This window comes from Schistocerca gregaria, chromosome 2 (assembly GCF_023897955.1).
Source record: "Schistocerca gregaria isolate iqSchGreg1 chromosome 2, iqSchGreg1.2, whole genome shotgun sequence".
In the NCBI taxonomy this organism is placed as follows: Eukaryota; Metazoa; Arthropoda; class Insecta; order Orthoptera; family Acrididae; genus Schistocerca; species Schistocerca gregaria.
The window spans coordinates 26620325-26637349 of record NC_064921.1 but is presented as its reverse complement, the minus strand read 5'-3'; the positions used below and the strand labels follow the sequence as shown (position 1 = coordinate 26637349).

Below are 17025 nucleotides of genomic sequence, written 5' to 3'. Positions count from 1 at the left end.
TTCAGTCCATTGAAGAAATTAGTAGCTCAATAAACAAACCCCCTGAAAATGCACTTAGTATTATGGACAGCTACTTTGAAAAGCTTCCCCCAAGCACCTTCACTTTCACAGCAGTGAGCCCAAATAATATCCTAAAAATAGTGAAAAATTTCAAACTTTCAGTTAGTGTTGATTACTATTACATGTCATTTAATTTGTTGAAAGATGGTATTGATTGTGTGATTTATCCCTTAACTTTTTGTATTAACAAATGCCTAGTAGTTGAAATTAAGTTCCCCGACATACTAAAAATTTCTAGAGCTGTTCCCATATATAAAAAAAGGGGAAAAGAACCGTCCCACTAGTTACAGACCTACATCCATAACACCAGCTTTAGAAACAATTATGTATGAGCAAGTTAGTGTCTACTTGGCTAAACTAAATATATTTAGCGATGAACAGTTTCGATTTAGGAAAGGTAAATCCACAATGGATGCAATGGACTTCCTCATAAAATTAGTACTAGATGTGTTCAAGGCTAGGGACTATGTCCAGACTACATTTTGTGACCTGAGCAGAGCCTTTGACTGTTTAGAGCAGGACTCTGCTGAATAAGCTAGTTTACTATGGTTTTGATGACAATAGTATAAATATGTTCAGGTCTTTTCTAGAGAACCGTCAACAAGTTGTGTGCATTGGTAGGGAGAAATCAAATTTGGTTAATGTTAGGTACAGAGTGCCTCAAGGGTCGGTGCTTGGAACTTTTACTGTTTATACTAATGATTAATGACCTGCCCCTGTACATAAATTCTCACACAATATTGTATGTTGATGACACTACTTTTATACATAAAAGCTGTGATCTAGGTACACTGAAAACACTGACCAAAAATACCATTGCTCAGTCTCCATTATGGTTCAAAGCTAATGGCTTCTTACTAAATGAAAACAAAACCCAGACACTTTACTTTAGCCTCAAAGAGATTCCTCACTACCAAGAACTAGAAACTCTCAAATTTTTAGGTGTTACTATTGACAATAAATTGACATGGGAACCACACATTAAAAATATATTGACTAGGCTTTCAAGAGTTATTTATCTAATTAGAAATTTAAAAAGACATGTTCCCAATGACTATGTGAGATCAGCATATTTTGCCTTCTTCCAAAGCATCATCTCTTATGGAATCTTACTGTGGGGTAGTAGCTGTCACGTAAATGACATTTTACTTTTACAGAAGAAAGTAATAAGAATAATAATGGATTCTGATAAAACAGAACATTGTAAACCTCTGTTTATTAAATTGCAGTGTCTTACAGTAGTAAACTTATTCATCTCCAATGTTTTATTGTACATTAGAAACAATGTCTCTAATTTTGTGTTGAGAAATGATATTCATAGCCATAATACTAGAAACAGAACATCTGTAGACGTGCCATATCACACATTATCAAAATCGCAGAACTCCTACCTAGTTCTTGGACTAAGGATGTTTAATAGACTAAGTGCTGACTTTAAAGAACTGCCTGTAAATTTTTTTAAAGCTAAATTAAACAAGCTACGAGTGAACAATTCGTTTTTCACCATTCATGAATTCTTTGAAGATGAAAATACTGTATTCTCACATGTACCTATTTTATGTAAACCAATTTACATTGATATAGTAGTTTATGTAGATGTATATGCTCTTGAGTTTGTCTATTGCTGTAATCAGCCGAATGACAATACAATTTTATTATTATTATTATTATTAGCAGTGAGCTCTCACTAACCTGCAGCAGGCTCTCTCCATGGTACTGAATGATTTGACAGCATTGATAACATGACAGGGTTCACTGCCATTGCCGCAATCCCCACCATTTCCTCTGTATGATGCTACTGTGGATGGTTTGGATGCATGTAAAAACTGCCTTCAGCAACATTTCGAAGCTTTTGTTGTCCCTGCCCCCAGCGTGTGTAAGGCTTTCTTTCCGTCAAGGATTTTGCCTTGTGTTTATCACCTTTTTGTCAGCTGGCTCCTCTTCAGGAACTATCCAGTTTCTATCTTGATGAAATGTGTGAGCTGCTCTCTACTTATCACTGAAAATGTACCCATGTTATTGCTGCTCATGTTGAGTTCTAACATTGTCAAAAGTGACCACATCAATCTTACAGATCCTGGACAATGGAACTTCATGGGTTTAGCTGTCATTACAGGTTCATTACTGAAGTTGATTTGATGGTTTGTCTTGCTATAATATACTTGGTCCTGCTAGAGAAGTTCATGAAAGTGCTTTACCGTGTGAATATTCCTCTTTCATAGAGGTTTTGAACATTTCCTGGTCTTAACATTTCCTGGTCTTTTGAAGTACCTAAGGAAGCAGGAAATCAGAAGATTTGTGTGATGTAGTAGCCTCTGATACTCCTCCTCAGCCACCAGACCATCGATTGCGACATCGCGGACATGTAACCGTGGTCTCCACAATGCATAGGGTAGCTCCGTGCTAAATAGCAACAACAGCCAGTGAGATAACAGTAGCCACATACTCCTCTCCGATCATGCTCTTATTGTTTTGTTCAATATGAGTGGGCCACATGCCCAAACATTGGTCACATACAACCATTTTAAGAGAGAGAGAGAGAGAGAGAGAGAGAGAGAGAGAGAGAGAGAGAGAGATTGCATCTGTGTGCAACTCTCATCAGACATGAACATATATGTGAAAAGTGTTTCTCAACTGATGGTAGCCCCAAACTAACTCTATATGAAAGTCTGTGCTATGGACAAAATGTTAAAAATGCAAGTAGACACAGGTGCAACAGTCCCATTATTAGGATCTTGGATCACAACATCAAACAACAAATAGTAAAACTGGACAGTTTCCTACTACTGTAGTGTATTAAGCAGTTGGCCAGGATTTAACTTTTCTAGTGGTGGTTGATGCCAACACTGAAAGCTTAATTGGGTTGGACATCTTCAAAAATTTTGACTTCTCTGTTTCTGACAAAGTGCATCTGGTATTAGATCAGGTTCCATACTAGCAACTGCTCAGGATATTCATCTCTGTTTTCAAATGATCTACCAATTTCAAGACTCATATCATACTGAAATCAACAACATGTCTCCATTCTTTTCATGCCTGACCAATCCCAATAGCTTTACAGGAGGAGGTCAAATTAGAACTAGACTGACTTGTATCTTTGGGTGTTACCATGCCTTTCTCCTCTAGTGAGCAGTCTACTCTGCTGGTAGTTGTAGAAAAACCTAATGGCTACCTTCAGCACTGTGGTGGTTTTAAAAATTTTGTAAATTCAGATTCTACAACCGATACCTATCCCTTACACCGTCAGGTTGAACTCAGTGCAGCTTTACCAACATAGACTTGTCTAAGGCCTACATGCAATTGCCTCTGGAAGATGATTTCAAACATATCTTCATAGTGAATACCCCATTTGGGTATACCGTACCATCACCTGCCATCTGGTACAGCTAGTGACCCTCCTATTTTCCTATGATTTTTGGAGCAACTAATGGCCTCTATGCCAGGATGCATTAACTACCTGGATGATAGTACAGTTTCTGGTTCCTCAACAGAAGAACACTTATGGATCCTTCACGCATTGTTCATGGTGCTGCATGCCACTGGATTGAAATGTAATTTCTACAAACTGCAATTTTTTCAACTGTTCATCTAAGTTTTGAAGTGCTGTATGCTGGTATCAAGCCTTTGCGCCAATACGTCGATGATATTACAGCTTCACTGCATCATATCAGTGTCGAAGAGCTGCAAACCTTTCTTGGAAAGATTGATTATTACCATAAATTTCTTCCTGATGCAGTCCCAGTGGTTCACCCCCTTCATGCTCTCTTATGGGAAGGTGTTCCTGTTCACTTATCACCTGCCTGCAGGTGTGCTTTTACTCTGCTGAAGTCAGAATTACACTCGACACCTTTCTTGGTTACCTTCCAACTGGGCCAACATCTGGTTTGACCACAGAAGCATCCCAGTATGGCCTTGGGTCCATTCTCATATACAAATACATGGACAGTTTGAAATGCCCTATTGTGTATGCTTCCAAAACTCTAAATCTGGCTCAATAGCACTACTCACAGTTTTTAATTTTTTTTTTTTTTTTTTTTTTTTTTTTTTTTTTTTTTTTTTTTTTAAAAGAAGAAGAAGAAGAAATGCTCTTGCTATAGTGCCTGGTCTCTCTTTTCCATCCTTCGGCATCTTTACCAGACAAAGTGGTCCATAGCCTGCAGTGCTGGGCTCTGGTTTTGTTGCATTATACTGCAAGGTTCATTTCTGCCCTACGGCCCAATATGCAAATGAAGATGTTTTTTCTCAATTGCAAATTGGCCATGATCCAATATTTAATCAGGATGAACTTTCATGTTCCACTTAGATGTTGAAGTGCAAAACATCATGGATGGTTTTCTCATTATCAGTTCTCAGATTTTGATGGCTTTTATGGTTGATCCTATTTTACTGGGTCGAGTGCCAAATCCTTTGCATAATTATTACACTCCCTGTAACTGCCTATCAGTTCTTGATGGTTTGTTACTGTTGGCTACTGAAGAATCGGCGACCAGGGCCATGATCCCATCTGCAATCATGTGAGACATTGCGTGCCTTCTCCAGTTGGACCATTGAAGTGTTTCTCATACAAACTTGCTAGCCTGTCACCACATGTTTAGGCTGTTTAATGACAATGAAATCACATGGGTTGTTGCAACCTGCCCACACTGTATGACCCATCAATTGGTACCCCAGGCACACCATTTCCAACCATATTGTCTCGTGACAGCACAGCACCTTCTTCAGCCATCACCCAATTCTGACAAAGACATGGGCGTCTCCACTGTGAACATTTCTCCGCAAGGGAGAAGGGGTGTTGCAACCCCATACACAGCGAGTCCGCATAATCAAACAGTGTGTGACTCCACAGCTAGCTCAAAAAAAAAGAGGCTGCTACACATCATCACAGATGGTACAGCAGGCACTATGTTGTGTGGTAAACAGTCATATATAAGACAGTGTGTCAGGTCCCTCGTAGACGAATTTTTTCAGATGTTGTGTTTGTGCAACATAAGATAATCATGTATAGTGTGTGTTTTTCTTCCTTTATCTCATGAAGGTTGCGGCTGAAAGCTTATATGTAGGTGTCTTTTAATTGTGCCTGTCTGCAGCTTAACATGACATTTTACAGTAAGTAGCAATTTACCTTTTCCTACATTGTTAAAAGTTTTAGTTCATTGTATACTCTGCTAAAATAGAGTATTGTATGTGCAGACATAAGTTTGTCGAGGAGGATAAGATGAAAGACTAATTTTCTCACCTTCATTTATATGTACCAATTGTTGTCTGGTAAACAGATGTAATTTTATTGAGTAATTGTGTGAATCAACTCCTCATCATAACACACTTTCCTTTTCTTGAAGGATTGTTGTTACTCACCATATAGAGGAGATGCTGAGTCGCAGATAGTCACAACAGAAAGATTGTCATGAAATAAGCTTTCAGCCAACAAGGCCTTTGTCAAAAATTGGCAACAGACACACACACACAAACACACCCAAATGCAACTCACATACACGTGACCACTGTCTCTAGCAGCTGAACCCATACTACAAGCAGCAGCACATGATGAGAGAGGCACCCAGGTGGGGCTAAGAAAGAGGCTGGGGCAGGTAGGGGAAGGGGGAGCAATAGCAAGGTAGGGGTGGGGGGTGGTCAAATGCTGCTGAGGAGTGTGCAGGGGTGAGGTGGAGAGAGGGTAGAGCAGCTAGGCACAGTCGGGAGGTTAGACAGGTTTTCTATTGCTTGATTTTGTTTCCTTTTCTTACACTAGTTTAAGTAATTTTCTTCTATTTTTGTTCAGTATGAGTCAAATTTTTGTCTTTGTGAATTCCTTGCTTGAAAAACTACCTTTGTAATTCATCTTTCGTTCTATCTCAGTTGCCTTTACATATACTGTTATGTGTAGGAAATATATATTGACATAATACTGAAATAAATTTAAATGTGAATTCTACTTTTGTCTTCAATTCCTGTTCGTGTACTCCTTCAGGAATTAGAGAGTCTGAAGTTAATGCCATGCTTTACTTAGGGCCTTCTTTCATTCTGTATTGTCATTCTTCAATTTTTGCTCCCTGTGCAAACAGTATTGATCTGCATTCCTATTAGTGTCTCTATGTTAGACTTGTCTCTGCTTACTATATTACAGTGCAGTGATAAATTTGGAGAAATTGCCTCCAAGTGTAGAAGAAGTAGAACAGAGAATTTCGTTGAATGAATATTTTCTGTTCAAGTGACTTTGTGTTACATTTTGGTGGAATAACTTCTACACTTCATGACTTAAATTTCTATGGTTTCTATTTGTGCTTTACTAACATTATTTAATTCTATCTTTCTGTGGTTTATAGATGTAGTTAACTTTTTACTACCAATTTACCTACATTTGGTGAGATTTATTTCTGTGTGTCTGACTTACCACTATAACATTAATAAAACATCATCGATTCATTTTGGTCTAAATATACAATGGTCACTGAATTGTCCAGCTTGACAGCTTCATTAATTTTTGCAGGTCTCTATCTCTACCACAAGAGAGAATTTGGCGAATGGGAAAAGACAAAATTAAGAGCTCAAGATTCCAGTTTCATCCTCAATAACCTGCAGTGTGGCACGAAGTATTACTTCTACTTACAAACATTTAATCAACTGGGGCAAAGTGAACCAACTTCCACAATTACTGCATGCACACAAGGTTCAGGTAAGTGTTACATTATTTCCAGAGAACTTCCATAACATTAAACATAGCTTTGATTTTCTATTGCATTGCTCAAGAAAGTAAATGCCACTTAATTCGTAAAGTCATCTGTATGGCTAGAGTTTGATTTCCAGTTCAACCCATGATCTTTTTCTGCCACCAGAGCTGTTCTGAGACTATCCTGCACATCAGAAAAAATGCCAAACCCTCACCAAGAAAAACTACATTTCTGCATTTTTTATACAAATGTAAAGCTATTTTTTCAGTTAAAAATATTACTTAACTGAACTACAAATATTTATATAAAATACTGCACACAACAAATTAAATTTGTCATTGTAGTAAATAAATCATAAGTGGTATAAATATTCTACAAAAAATTGAAGAAAATCGGTAATGTAATATTTATGAAGCTATTGTACATTGGTTTTGGAATGATGTATAATAAAAAAAATCAATTTAATAATCCTACAAGGTGATGTCATGGCACAAGTTGGCAGAGATAAAGTACACAATGTGCAAAGTAAAGTTTAAGTGCAAAATATCATAACCCTTTTTAACGAAAACAGATATTCTTGAAATTCCTTACTTAGTTTTTGCAGATGATTTAGCAGTATTAGCACACAGTGAAATCACAGGAATAAGATAGATGTCCTGAAAGGATGCAATGAAAAGGCTGGCCTACAAACCCGACAGTAAAGGAAGCAATGAGAATCCATTTACAAAAGCTCAAGAGAGTGTGCGTAAGAATGCATGACATCTACAATCAAAACTGAATATTGACACAAACAAAGATTAGACATTACAACTTGGTGATCAATCCTGAAGCTCTGCAGGTGAGCAAAATTTTATTTCTTGACAGAAGAGGTAACCTGGAAAACCTCCTACATGGAGAATGAGGAGTTATAAGGAAAATTATTGGCCTAGATGAAACAGAATAGTGACAGAGCCTGAAGTCCTGTAAGGCAACACAGAAATTCTCAAACCTGGCAGCAGACTCTGGAAAAGAGGATTTAAATTTTGTGTACCTGTTCATAGACGCCCAATAACAAAGCTTATGTATAAGATTATGGCATACATCAAAAAATTAAAAATCTAATCATGGATCAAAAAAGTGAAAAAGGAAATCAGGAAAGCAGAAGTAGTAGATAGATTCAGTCAAAAGGAATTAACTGTTGGGTAGACTGAGATTCCTAAAAAAGCTGAGGAAGGAAAAATAGTGTATGGAGAGAGAGAGAGAGAGAGAGAGAGAGAGAGAGAGAATGAAGGCTGTATCAAAGATCAAGAAAATGCATCTAAAAGCAGTGTGACATCCAGCAGGATCCACATGCAAACAACATCAACAACAATAATAATAGAAATAAAGAAGAGATCTTTATAAATTATCAGTAGTTCACACACTAGATATAGAAGAAAAAGGGTCTAATTAAGAGTTGAGGCAATCTCCCTTTCAAGAATTATGTTTCATTATAATATTACTTTTCATTTATTTGTCTTAAGCCACTGAAGTCAAGTTTAACAGCTGTGTTGTGTCCTATCAACAAGATTTTAGATTTAATAGTCTGCTTTCATGCGAGATGCTGCAGCCCCTGGCAAACCAGTTTTGACATTGGAATACTGTCTCTTAACCCGTACCTTGAAAACCCTTCAAAATACCTAGATGGGAATCTGTTTCAATGCTGTTAATGTGCTCCTTCACCTGGAACTTAAAAACAATTGTTACTTTATGGTGTATCAATATCTCTGCTACATTGGCACCAAAATCAGCTGCATATTCTTCAAGCCAAGACACAGAGCTTGCATTTAAGGTGTTTCCTAACAGGAAATTAAAGTCAGATGAAATACTTTTATATGTTCTATTGCACTTATTATTCTGTTAAATACTTTAAAGCATCCTAGCTCAAACAGTTTTGCTCCAGTCTCCAGTTGGCAAAAGTTGGATGGCTTCAGTCAAATACCATATTTGCTTCAGCATCAGCTTGTCAACATTTGAAATTCCACAATACTGTAATGAAGTTGCACCAACAACTCCAGTGTTGTATATGAGCGAGTTGTGCAACAGTTGTGTGAACCAAGTGCACTGTTGCCACTTGAACCACGTTACTGATAGACACCTGTTTGGTAGTAGTCATTTCTTCATCATTCTGTTTGGATTAAATGACACTGTAGAAATGGCACTGTGACAACAGCTGAATTTACGGTTGCCGGCTGAGGAGGAAGGGTTCTTCTAGGCATAAGATAGAAACCCGAGGGGTGGGAGAACTCATAGACCTCCCCTGCTTATTATTATTGTTATTTCTTTCTTATCTCAGACGTTATGTCTGGTCAAAAGTAGAAAGTGATGCGGACCTTGATCAAGCGTGACTTCCTTTTAACTGTACGGTATACGTTATATTGCATTTAGGAACTTTCGGGTAATTGAACATGTATCAATAATTATGGATTTCTGTAGTTGTATATATAAGTTTGGATGTAGCTGTATTGCAATAATGTACTTTGGATATTGTGTGGTATGACTCCTGTAGTTGATAGTATAATTGGTATAATGTCAACTTTATCCTGATGCTACATATCCTTGACTTCCTCAGCCAGTTGGATGTATTTTTCAATTTTTTCTCCTGTTTTCTTTTGTATATTTGTTGTATTGGGTATGGATATTTCGATTAGTTGTGTTAATTTCTTCTTTTTATTGGTGAGTATGATGTCAGGTTTGTTATGTGGTGTTGTTTTATCTGTTACAATGGTTCTGATCCAGTATAATTTGTATTCATTATTCTCCAGTACATTTTGTGGTGCATACCTGTATGTGGGAATGTGTTGTTTTATAAGTTTATGTTGTAAGGCAAGCTGTTGATGTATTATTTTTCCTACATTGTCATGTCTTCTGAGGTATTCTGTATTTGCTAGTATTGCACATCTGCTTGTGATGTGATCTACTGTTTCTATTTGTTGTTTGCAAAGTCTGTATTTATCTGTTGTGGTATTGTGATCTTTAATGATATGCTTGCTGTAATATCTGGTGTTTTTTGTTTGATCCTGTATTGCAATCATGAATCCTTCCGTCTCACTGTATATATTGCCTTTTCTTAGCCATGTGTTGGATGCGTCTTGATCGATGTGTGGCTGTGTTAGATCTTATGGGTGCTTGCCATGTAGTGTTTTCTTTTTCCAATTTACTTTCTTCGTGTCTGTTGATGTTACGTGATCTGAAGGGTTGTAGAAGTGGTTATGAAATTGCAGTGGTGTAGCCGATGTATTTATATGAGTGATTGCTTTGTGTATTTTGCTAGTTTTTGCTCGTTCTAGAAAGAATTTTCTTAAATTGTCTACCTGTCCATAATGTAGGTTTTTTATGTCAATAAATCCCCTTCCTCCTTCCTTTCTGCTTAATGTGAATCTTTCTGTTGCTGAATGTATGTGATGTATTCTATATTTGTGGCATTGTGATCATGTAAGTGTATTGAGTGCTTCTAGGTCTGTGTTACTCCATTTCACTACTCCAAATGAGTTGGTCAATATTGGTATAGCAAAAGTATTTATAGCTTTTGTTTTGTTTCTTGCTGTCAATTCTGTTTTCAGTATTTTTGTTAGCTTTTGTCTATATTTTTCTTTTAGTTCTTCTTTAATACTTGTATTATCTATTCCTATTTTTTGTCTGTATCCTAGATATTTATAGGCATCTGTTTTTTCCATTGCTTCTATGTAGTCGCTGTGGTTATCCAATATGTAATCTTCTTGTTTAGTGTGTTTTCCCTTGACTATGCTATTTTTCTTACATTTGTCTGTTCCAAAAGACATATTTATATCATTGCTGAATACTTTGTTATCTTTAGTAATTGGTTGAGTTGTTGATTTGTTGCTGCCAGTAGTTTTAGACCATCCATGTATAGCAAATGTGTGATTTTGTGTGGGTATGTTCCAGTAATATTGTATCCATAATTTGTATTATTTAGCATGTTGGATAGTGGGTTCAGAGCAGGGCAGAACCAGAAAGGACTTAATGAGTCTCCTTGGTATATTCCACGCTTAATCTGTATTGGCTGTGATGTGATATTATTTGAATTTGTTTGGATATTAAGTGTGGTTTTCCAATTTTTCATTACTATGTTTAGGAACTGTATCAATTTAGGATCTACTTTTTATTATTATTATTATTATTATTATTATTATTATTTTTAAGTCATCAGATATTTGGCTCCTCAGTGCTTGTACCCATGGTGGAGGCTTATGCTGCCTTCTCCCAAGTATGATCCTGTCTGTCTCTTGCCTCATCTTTTGCATTTGGCAATGATACATTAATGTGAAAAATTTGAAGTTATTGTGAGGTTCTGAGTACACATTAAACTGTAGGTCCTGCTAATGGGGTGTGTAAGTCAAAAGGTCACACAGCAGTACCATACCCAGTAAAGCATTGCAGAGTTCAAATTAACCTTTCAGTTGAGAGCAGATTTGGTCTTATGAGAAGATCAGTACTTTAAAAAGGTATCCATGGATCAAAACCTTTTTCTTTTTGTACATTAATCCAGTGGACATGCATAGTCTTTAAGGCCATCCTAAGCAAATTATCAACATACTGTGGTTAGTTTAAGTGATCTCACACAATCTCATAATTTTACTTATTTACAGCCAGTCTTAATGATCTAACTTAAATGCTGTGCTGATGTATGGTCTGGTCTACAGGTGGAATATTAGCATTATTAATGTACTAAGTACTGATAATCATTCATTGTGCAGTGAAGGAAATGAGCAACTCAAAGGCACACAAACAATAATTTGACTCAAAGGCACATAAACAATAATGTAACTTAGCTAGTTAATGGTGAAATGGGATGCACAAGTAAAACGTGTATTGCAAATGGCGAGCACTTTATATGACTTTGAGAACATAATAAATAGTTGGTATTACAACATGATGACAAGTGTGGTGATCCATTAGTGTGGTTGCCACTTGCCACTAACAGAAAAAGCAGACCTACCACTGAGGCTACAAAGTAGTCATCTAACATAAACGGTGAAGAGGGCTTCAGTTGTCACAGACTAGCAATTAAAAAACCACAAAATGGTTTAGAAGACTCATATGAGAAACATTTGATAGATGTGCTAAGCAACTTAAGTACCAGATGATTTTTCTTGCCGGAAAAATGCTTGAGTAACACCTGAATATGAGCTATTTGCTTATCTTTACCAGAAATACTTGTAGTGAAACAGTCTTTTACAGCAGACAGGTACTTCACACAACTGATCACTCAATGTGTAGTGAGTGTTGGATGTGTTGTTTCCAGTTCAGTCATTATGAAGAGATGTCCTGATAGGTCAGTTTTCAGGTTCTCCTGATATTAAGAAGTTAGTCTATTCTTTTGGTGAGGATATTCTTAGTATATAATTAAGGTAAGTCCCCTGAGAAACCTTCAGAACCCTTGTGACTGGTTTATAGTATTTTCTTCTTTTCTGAAACATATTCTTGTGTTAACTGGTCATTTGTTTCCGGTAATTCGCACCAAGTATAGATTTGTTTTAGGTATATGTATTTTTTTAATACCTAGAAAATTTCTATTTGACAGTGATCTGGACTAAAGTAAAATTTGTTCCTAAAAAGTTGGTGATATCTTTTAAGTTAAAAAGGAAAAAAATCACATTTAGGCCAGAAATCTCATGTCTAGTCTTCTAACTACCATGTAATTTGAGGAATTTGCTATTATTTTTCAGTTTCCTTTTTATGAAGTACAGTGCAGTTATTTATGTTCAAATTACGTTTCTGTATTATAGATTTTTTAACGTGTGTAATATTTTGTTGTTGGGTACATATTGGATGACTCTTCATCCCATTATGGGAAATATAAGATGCCCAAGACTTGTTGTACCTTTAGTGTTTTGAGTACAAATGTATGTAGGCTGTCTCTGACATAAATGGTTGCAGATATATTTTCATGTGTTTTATTACAAGCTTAATTTTCTTAGTGCTAATTAATGACATTTTACTTTCAGCACCAGTTGCTCCAAAAAATTCTGATCTCATAAAAGTTAATTCCAGTTTCATATTGTTAAATTTAACATCATGGGATGATGGTGGTTGTCATATAACATCTATTGTGATTGAATACAAAGTAAAGGATGAAACCATGTGGACACTTGTATCCAACAATGTCAAAACAGAGCAACTTCAATTTATTGTCCTGGATTTAAACCCAGGAACTTGGTATAACTTACGAGTTACAGCGCATAACAGTGCTGGCTCAACTGTGGAACACTATGACTTTGTTACTCTCACACATTTAGGAGGTATGATAATCAGATTTTAATTGAGTTAATGTAACAAAACTTGTAGAGCATGTTGCCATAATTCCTGATGCAAGAGTATGCGTTGTTTGGAAAGCCAACATTTACTCATCTGTGGACATTTTTGTTGTAGAATCCATTTATAAAAAGTTAATCCAAGACAATGGTGGCCATCTTGAACTTTATGACAAAGAACATGGCTGTGATGAGTGTGTTGTAAAAAAAACTTATATCATGTTGTGAAGTTTAAAATTTTCGTGGTGAATTAAATGTTCGAAGAAATTTTGGGATTGCATCTGGTTGTCATGAACTTCATTCCATGATATTTCAACTGGACACCTGCCAGTCATCTTCAGGCAAGCCATAGAAGACTGACAAACACATCCTCTGCTCTGCCTTATATAGTGCGCTGATAGTATTGCCACGCGTGCATCAGAATCACAGTGACAGAAGGAGCACACCGCCCAACGGCAGTGCCCTCACTTGTGGAACTGCAAGGATCAGCTGTCTTCAGCGTTGCCACTCATTGCTGTTAACCGAGTATTCTGGCTCCTTCGTCTGGAGAAAATCTCGGAGATGACGGGATTCTGCATATTATCCAGCTGGTAGCGACTGTTGACATTCATTAGATTTCCCACAATGCATTTTTCAATGGATTCTTTTATAACACAGTCCCAAAAAAATGTTGTTGTGGCCAAAATTATTTTTTTGTTATAATCCATTGAATGTCTGTTGGAAATACGATTTTCCGCAACTGCAGACTTACTGGGTTGCAGAATGCGAGTACAATGTTTATAGTATGTGCAACATTCTTTCACTATGCATGTTGTTTGTCCTATATAGCCAGTACCACACATAATGCCTTCCGCAGTAACGAATTATTCTTTACTGATCCCAGCAGGTCTGAAATCTTAGATGGTGTGTGGAAAATCACTTTCACCTGAAAATTATTAAGGCTTCTTTCTATTTTGAAGGAAATATTTCCAATGATGGAAATGAAAGCTAGGGACTTTGCTGGCACTTTCTCCTCTTTATCCACTTCCCGGTTCTTGGATTTAGGTGAGGATGCCCTGTTAATTTGCCGGGTGGAGTATCTATTGTCTCTGAACAGTGTCCTTAAATGTGCAAGCTGTTTAGGTAAACTATTTCCATCCGACACTGTATGAGCCCTGTGTACAAGGGTTTAAGCATACTCATGGTTTTGGGTGATTTATTGCAAATTGAGGAGTGCTAGTACAAATCAGTGTGATTGAGCTTACGATAAAAAGGATATCTCAAAGAACCGTCATTCTTCCATCATATCAAAACAGCCAGGAATGGGAAACAGCTATCTTTCTCTAATTCCATAATAAATTGAATGTTCTCATGAATGGAGTTAAGATGATGTAAAAACTCCATTAACTTATCTTCTCCATGGGGCCACACTATGAAAGTGTCATCCAAATACCCCCCCAAAAAAACTGTTGTTTTCACAAACCACTGATTCAAGTCCTCTTTCCTCAAAATTCTCAATAAAAAAGGTAGTCACTATGGGAGACAATGGGCTGTCTGTGGTGACACTGTCAGTGCGTTCAAAACATTCTTGGGGTAACATAAAATAGGTTGAGGAAAGAGCATGCCAAAACAAAGCAGTGACATCTGACTGAAAATGTTTATCAATTGGCACCAACAAATCAGCAAGAGGCCTATTTGCAAAAAGAGATAGTACATGAAAACTCACTAGAAGATCTGATCTACTTAGGCGGACAGCCCCTAGTCTTTTCATAAAATCAGCAGATTTCCATATATGATGTAGACTTTGCCAACCAATGGTCTCAGCAAGAAAGCAAGATGTTTGGCAAAATCATATGTGGGGGTGTCAATAATACCCAATATGGGCTGTAGAGGAAGACCTCCTTTGTGCACTTCAGGAAGACCATACAGTCTTAGTGGTACACTGCCATGGGTTCATAACTGCCTGATGGTCTCTGGAGATTACAAGGAAGAATTCAGGACTGTACACATGTTCCATTGCACCTGTGCTGTAGGGTCGTGATCAAACTTCCTGTACCACCAGGTACACCATACATCTTCTCCAAATACAAACTGCCAGGTAACAGAGCAGTTGAGTTACTTTTGTCAGCCTTCAGTACCACTATGTCCACAGCAAAACTTTAAGTTCTTTAAGTTTTTAAGTGAGATGTCAGGACCTTGGTATAATACCAAAATATGTCCGAGTGACACACTTTATTAAGACGGCCACTGCACTGAAGATAATGGAGAAGGTGAGATTTGTTATGAAAGATAAAGGTTCGGTGCAATTTCAGAAGAACTGTTCCACCTAAATCTGAAGAGTGCACCGTTTCTTTCTCCCGTTTCATGGGACTGGGTTGATGGATTGACTTCAGCAAAGTTTGATTGAGTGTATGAGGATGCAAGTTCTCATCAGATGTCAAAATTTGATTGCTTTGTTCCACAACAGCCATCACCACAGGGAATAACTGCATGACATTGCAATGTTAAATTCACCAACAGGAATTTGAATGATGTGAAGCTATCTGTTTTGGGCAAGGGATTCAATTTTGCCCTTATACCAAATGTAGCAACTCTGACAAGTAACGTGAGTGGTGTTGAAGAAACTACAATGCCTTCCTATGGACACTGCCAAAGAAATAAGAAGGTAAACTTGCCGTGCTCTCTTGAAAGCTCCTTCTCAATGCAGTAATATAACCTCTGGAGAAAGGTCTGCACTCTACAAAATCTCTGATAGGCTCCAGACTTAATTGTGCTGAAGGCTGATAATGGTAACTCAACGAATCTGTTACATCGTAGTTTGTATTTGGAGATGATGTATTATCTACTTCATGATACTATGTACAGGAAGACTGATCATGACCCTACAGCATGTGTGCAAAGAAATTTTAGATGGAAGAGCGACAGCTCTTTAGGACATTCTGTTTACCATAAGCTCAATCACACTGATTTGTACTAGCACTCCTCAAGTTGCAATAACTCATCCCAAACCATTAGTGTGCTTAAAAACCTTGCACACAGGGCCCATACAGTGTCGGATGGAAATAGTTTACCTAAAGAGCTTGCACATTTAAGGACACTGTTCAGAGACAATAGATACTCAACCTGGCAAATTAACAGGGCATCCTCACCTAAAACCAAGAACCGGGAAGTGGATAAAGAGGAGAAAGTGCCAGCAAAGTCCCTAGCTTTTATTTCCATCATTTGAAATATTTCCTTCAAAATAGCAAGAAGCCTTAATAATTTTCAGGTGAAGTGATTTTCCACACACCATCTAAAATTTTGGACCTGCAGGGATCAGTAAAGGATAATTTGTTATTGTGGAAGGAGGGGATTTACAAAATGCCTTGCGAATGTGGTATGGCCTATAAAGGGCAAACAACATGCACAATGGAAGAATGCTGCACAGAACATAAATGTTGCACTCCCCTTCTGCAACCCAGCAAGTCAGCAATTGCGGAACATTGTATCTGCAATAGACATTCAATGGAGTCTGACAAAACATTAGTTTTGCGCACAGCAACATCTTTTTGGTATTCTGTTATAAGAGAATCCATTGAAAAATGCAGCTAGAATACTCCGATAACTGCAGCAAGTGGCAATGACAAAGACAGTTGACCCTAACAGCTCCACAACGAAGGGTTCTGCCATTGGGCAGTGTGGTCTTCCTGTCACTGTGGCTCTGAGGCATACACGGCAATATCATCAGCACACTATATAAGGAAAAGCAGAGAATGTCTTTGTGAGTCTTCTACAACTCACCTGAAGGTGAGTGGCAGATGTCCAGTTGAAATATCGTGGAATGAAGTTTATGATGACCAGCTGCAAACCTGATATCATGTTGATACATCTTTCGTAACTTTAATGCAGTGGTTGTGCTGTCTTCTGCAGACTCATGATATTATGCCATTGATAACTACTGATGGTAAGGGGCAGATTATCATGACAGTGAGAAGAGAATATGATATGACGAACCTCTATATCCATATGCAGCCCTCTGTTGGGGC

General features: G+C 37.4%; 1 protein-coding gene across 1 annotated transcript in view; it reads left to right on the top strand.

The window, feature by feature from the left end:
* The window catches only part of LOC126334576 (Down syndrome cell adhesion molecule-like protein Dscam2), a 290611-nt gene that overhangs the window by 261288 nt on the left and 12298 nt on the right, over positions 1-17025 (top strand). Inside the window, exons 19-20 of the mRNA XM_049996963.1 lie at positions 6548-6733; positions 12716-13009. Coding sequence (XP_049852920.1) covers positions 6548-6733; positions 12716-13009 — 480 coding nt within the window. The remainder of the gene's footprint in view (positions 1-6547; positions 6734-12715; positions 13010-17025) is intronic.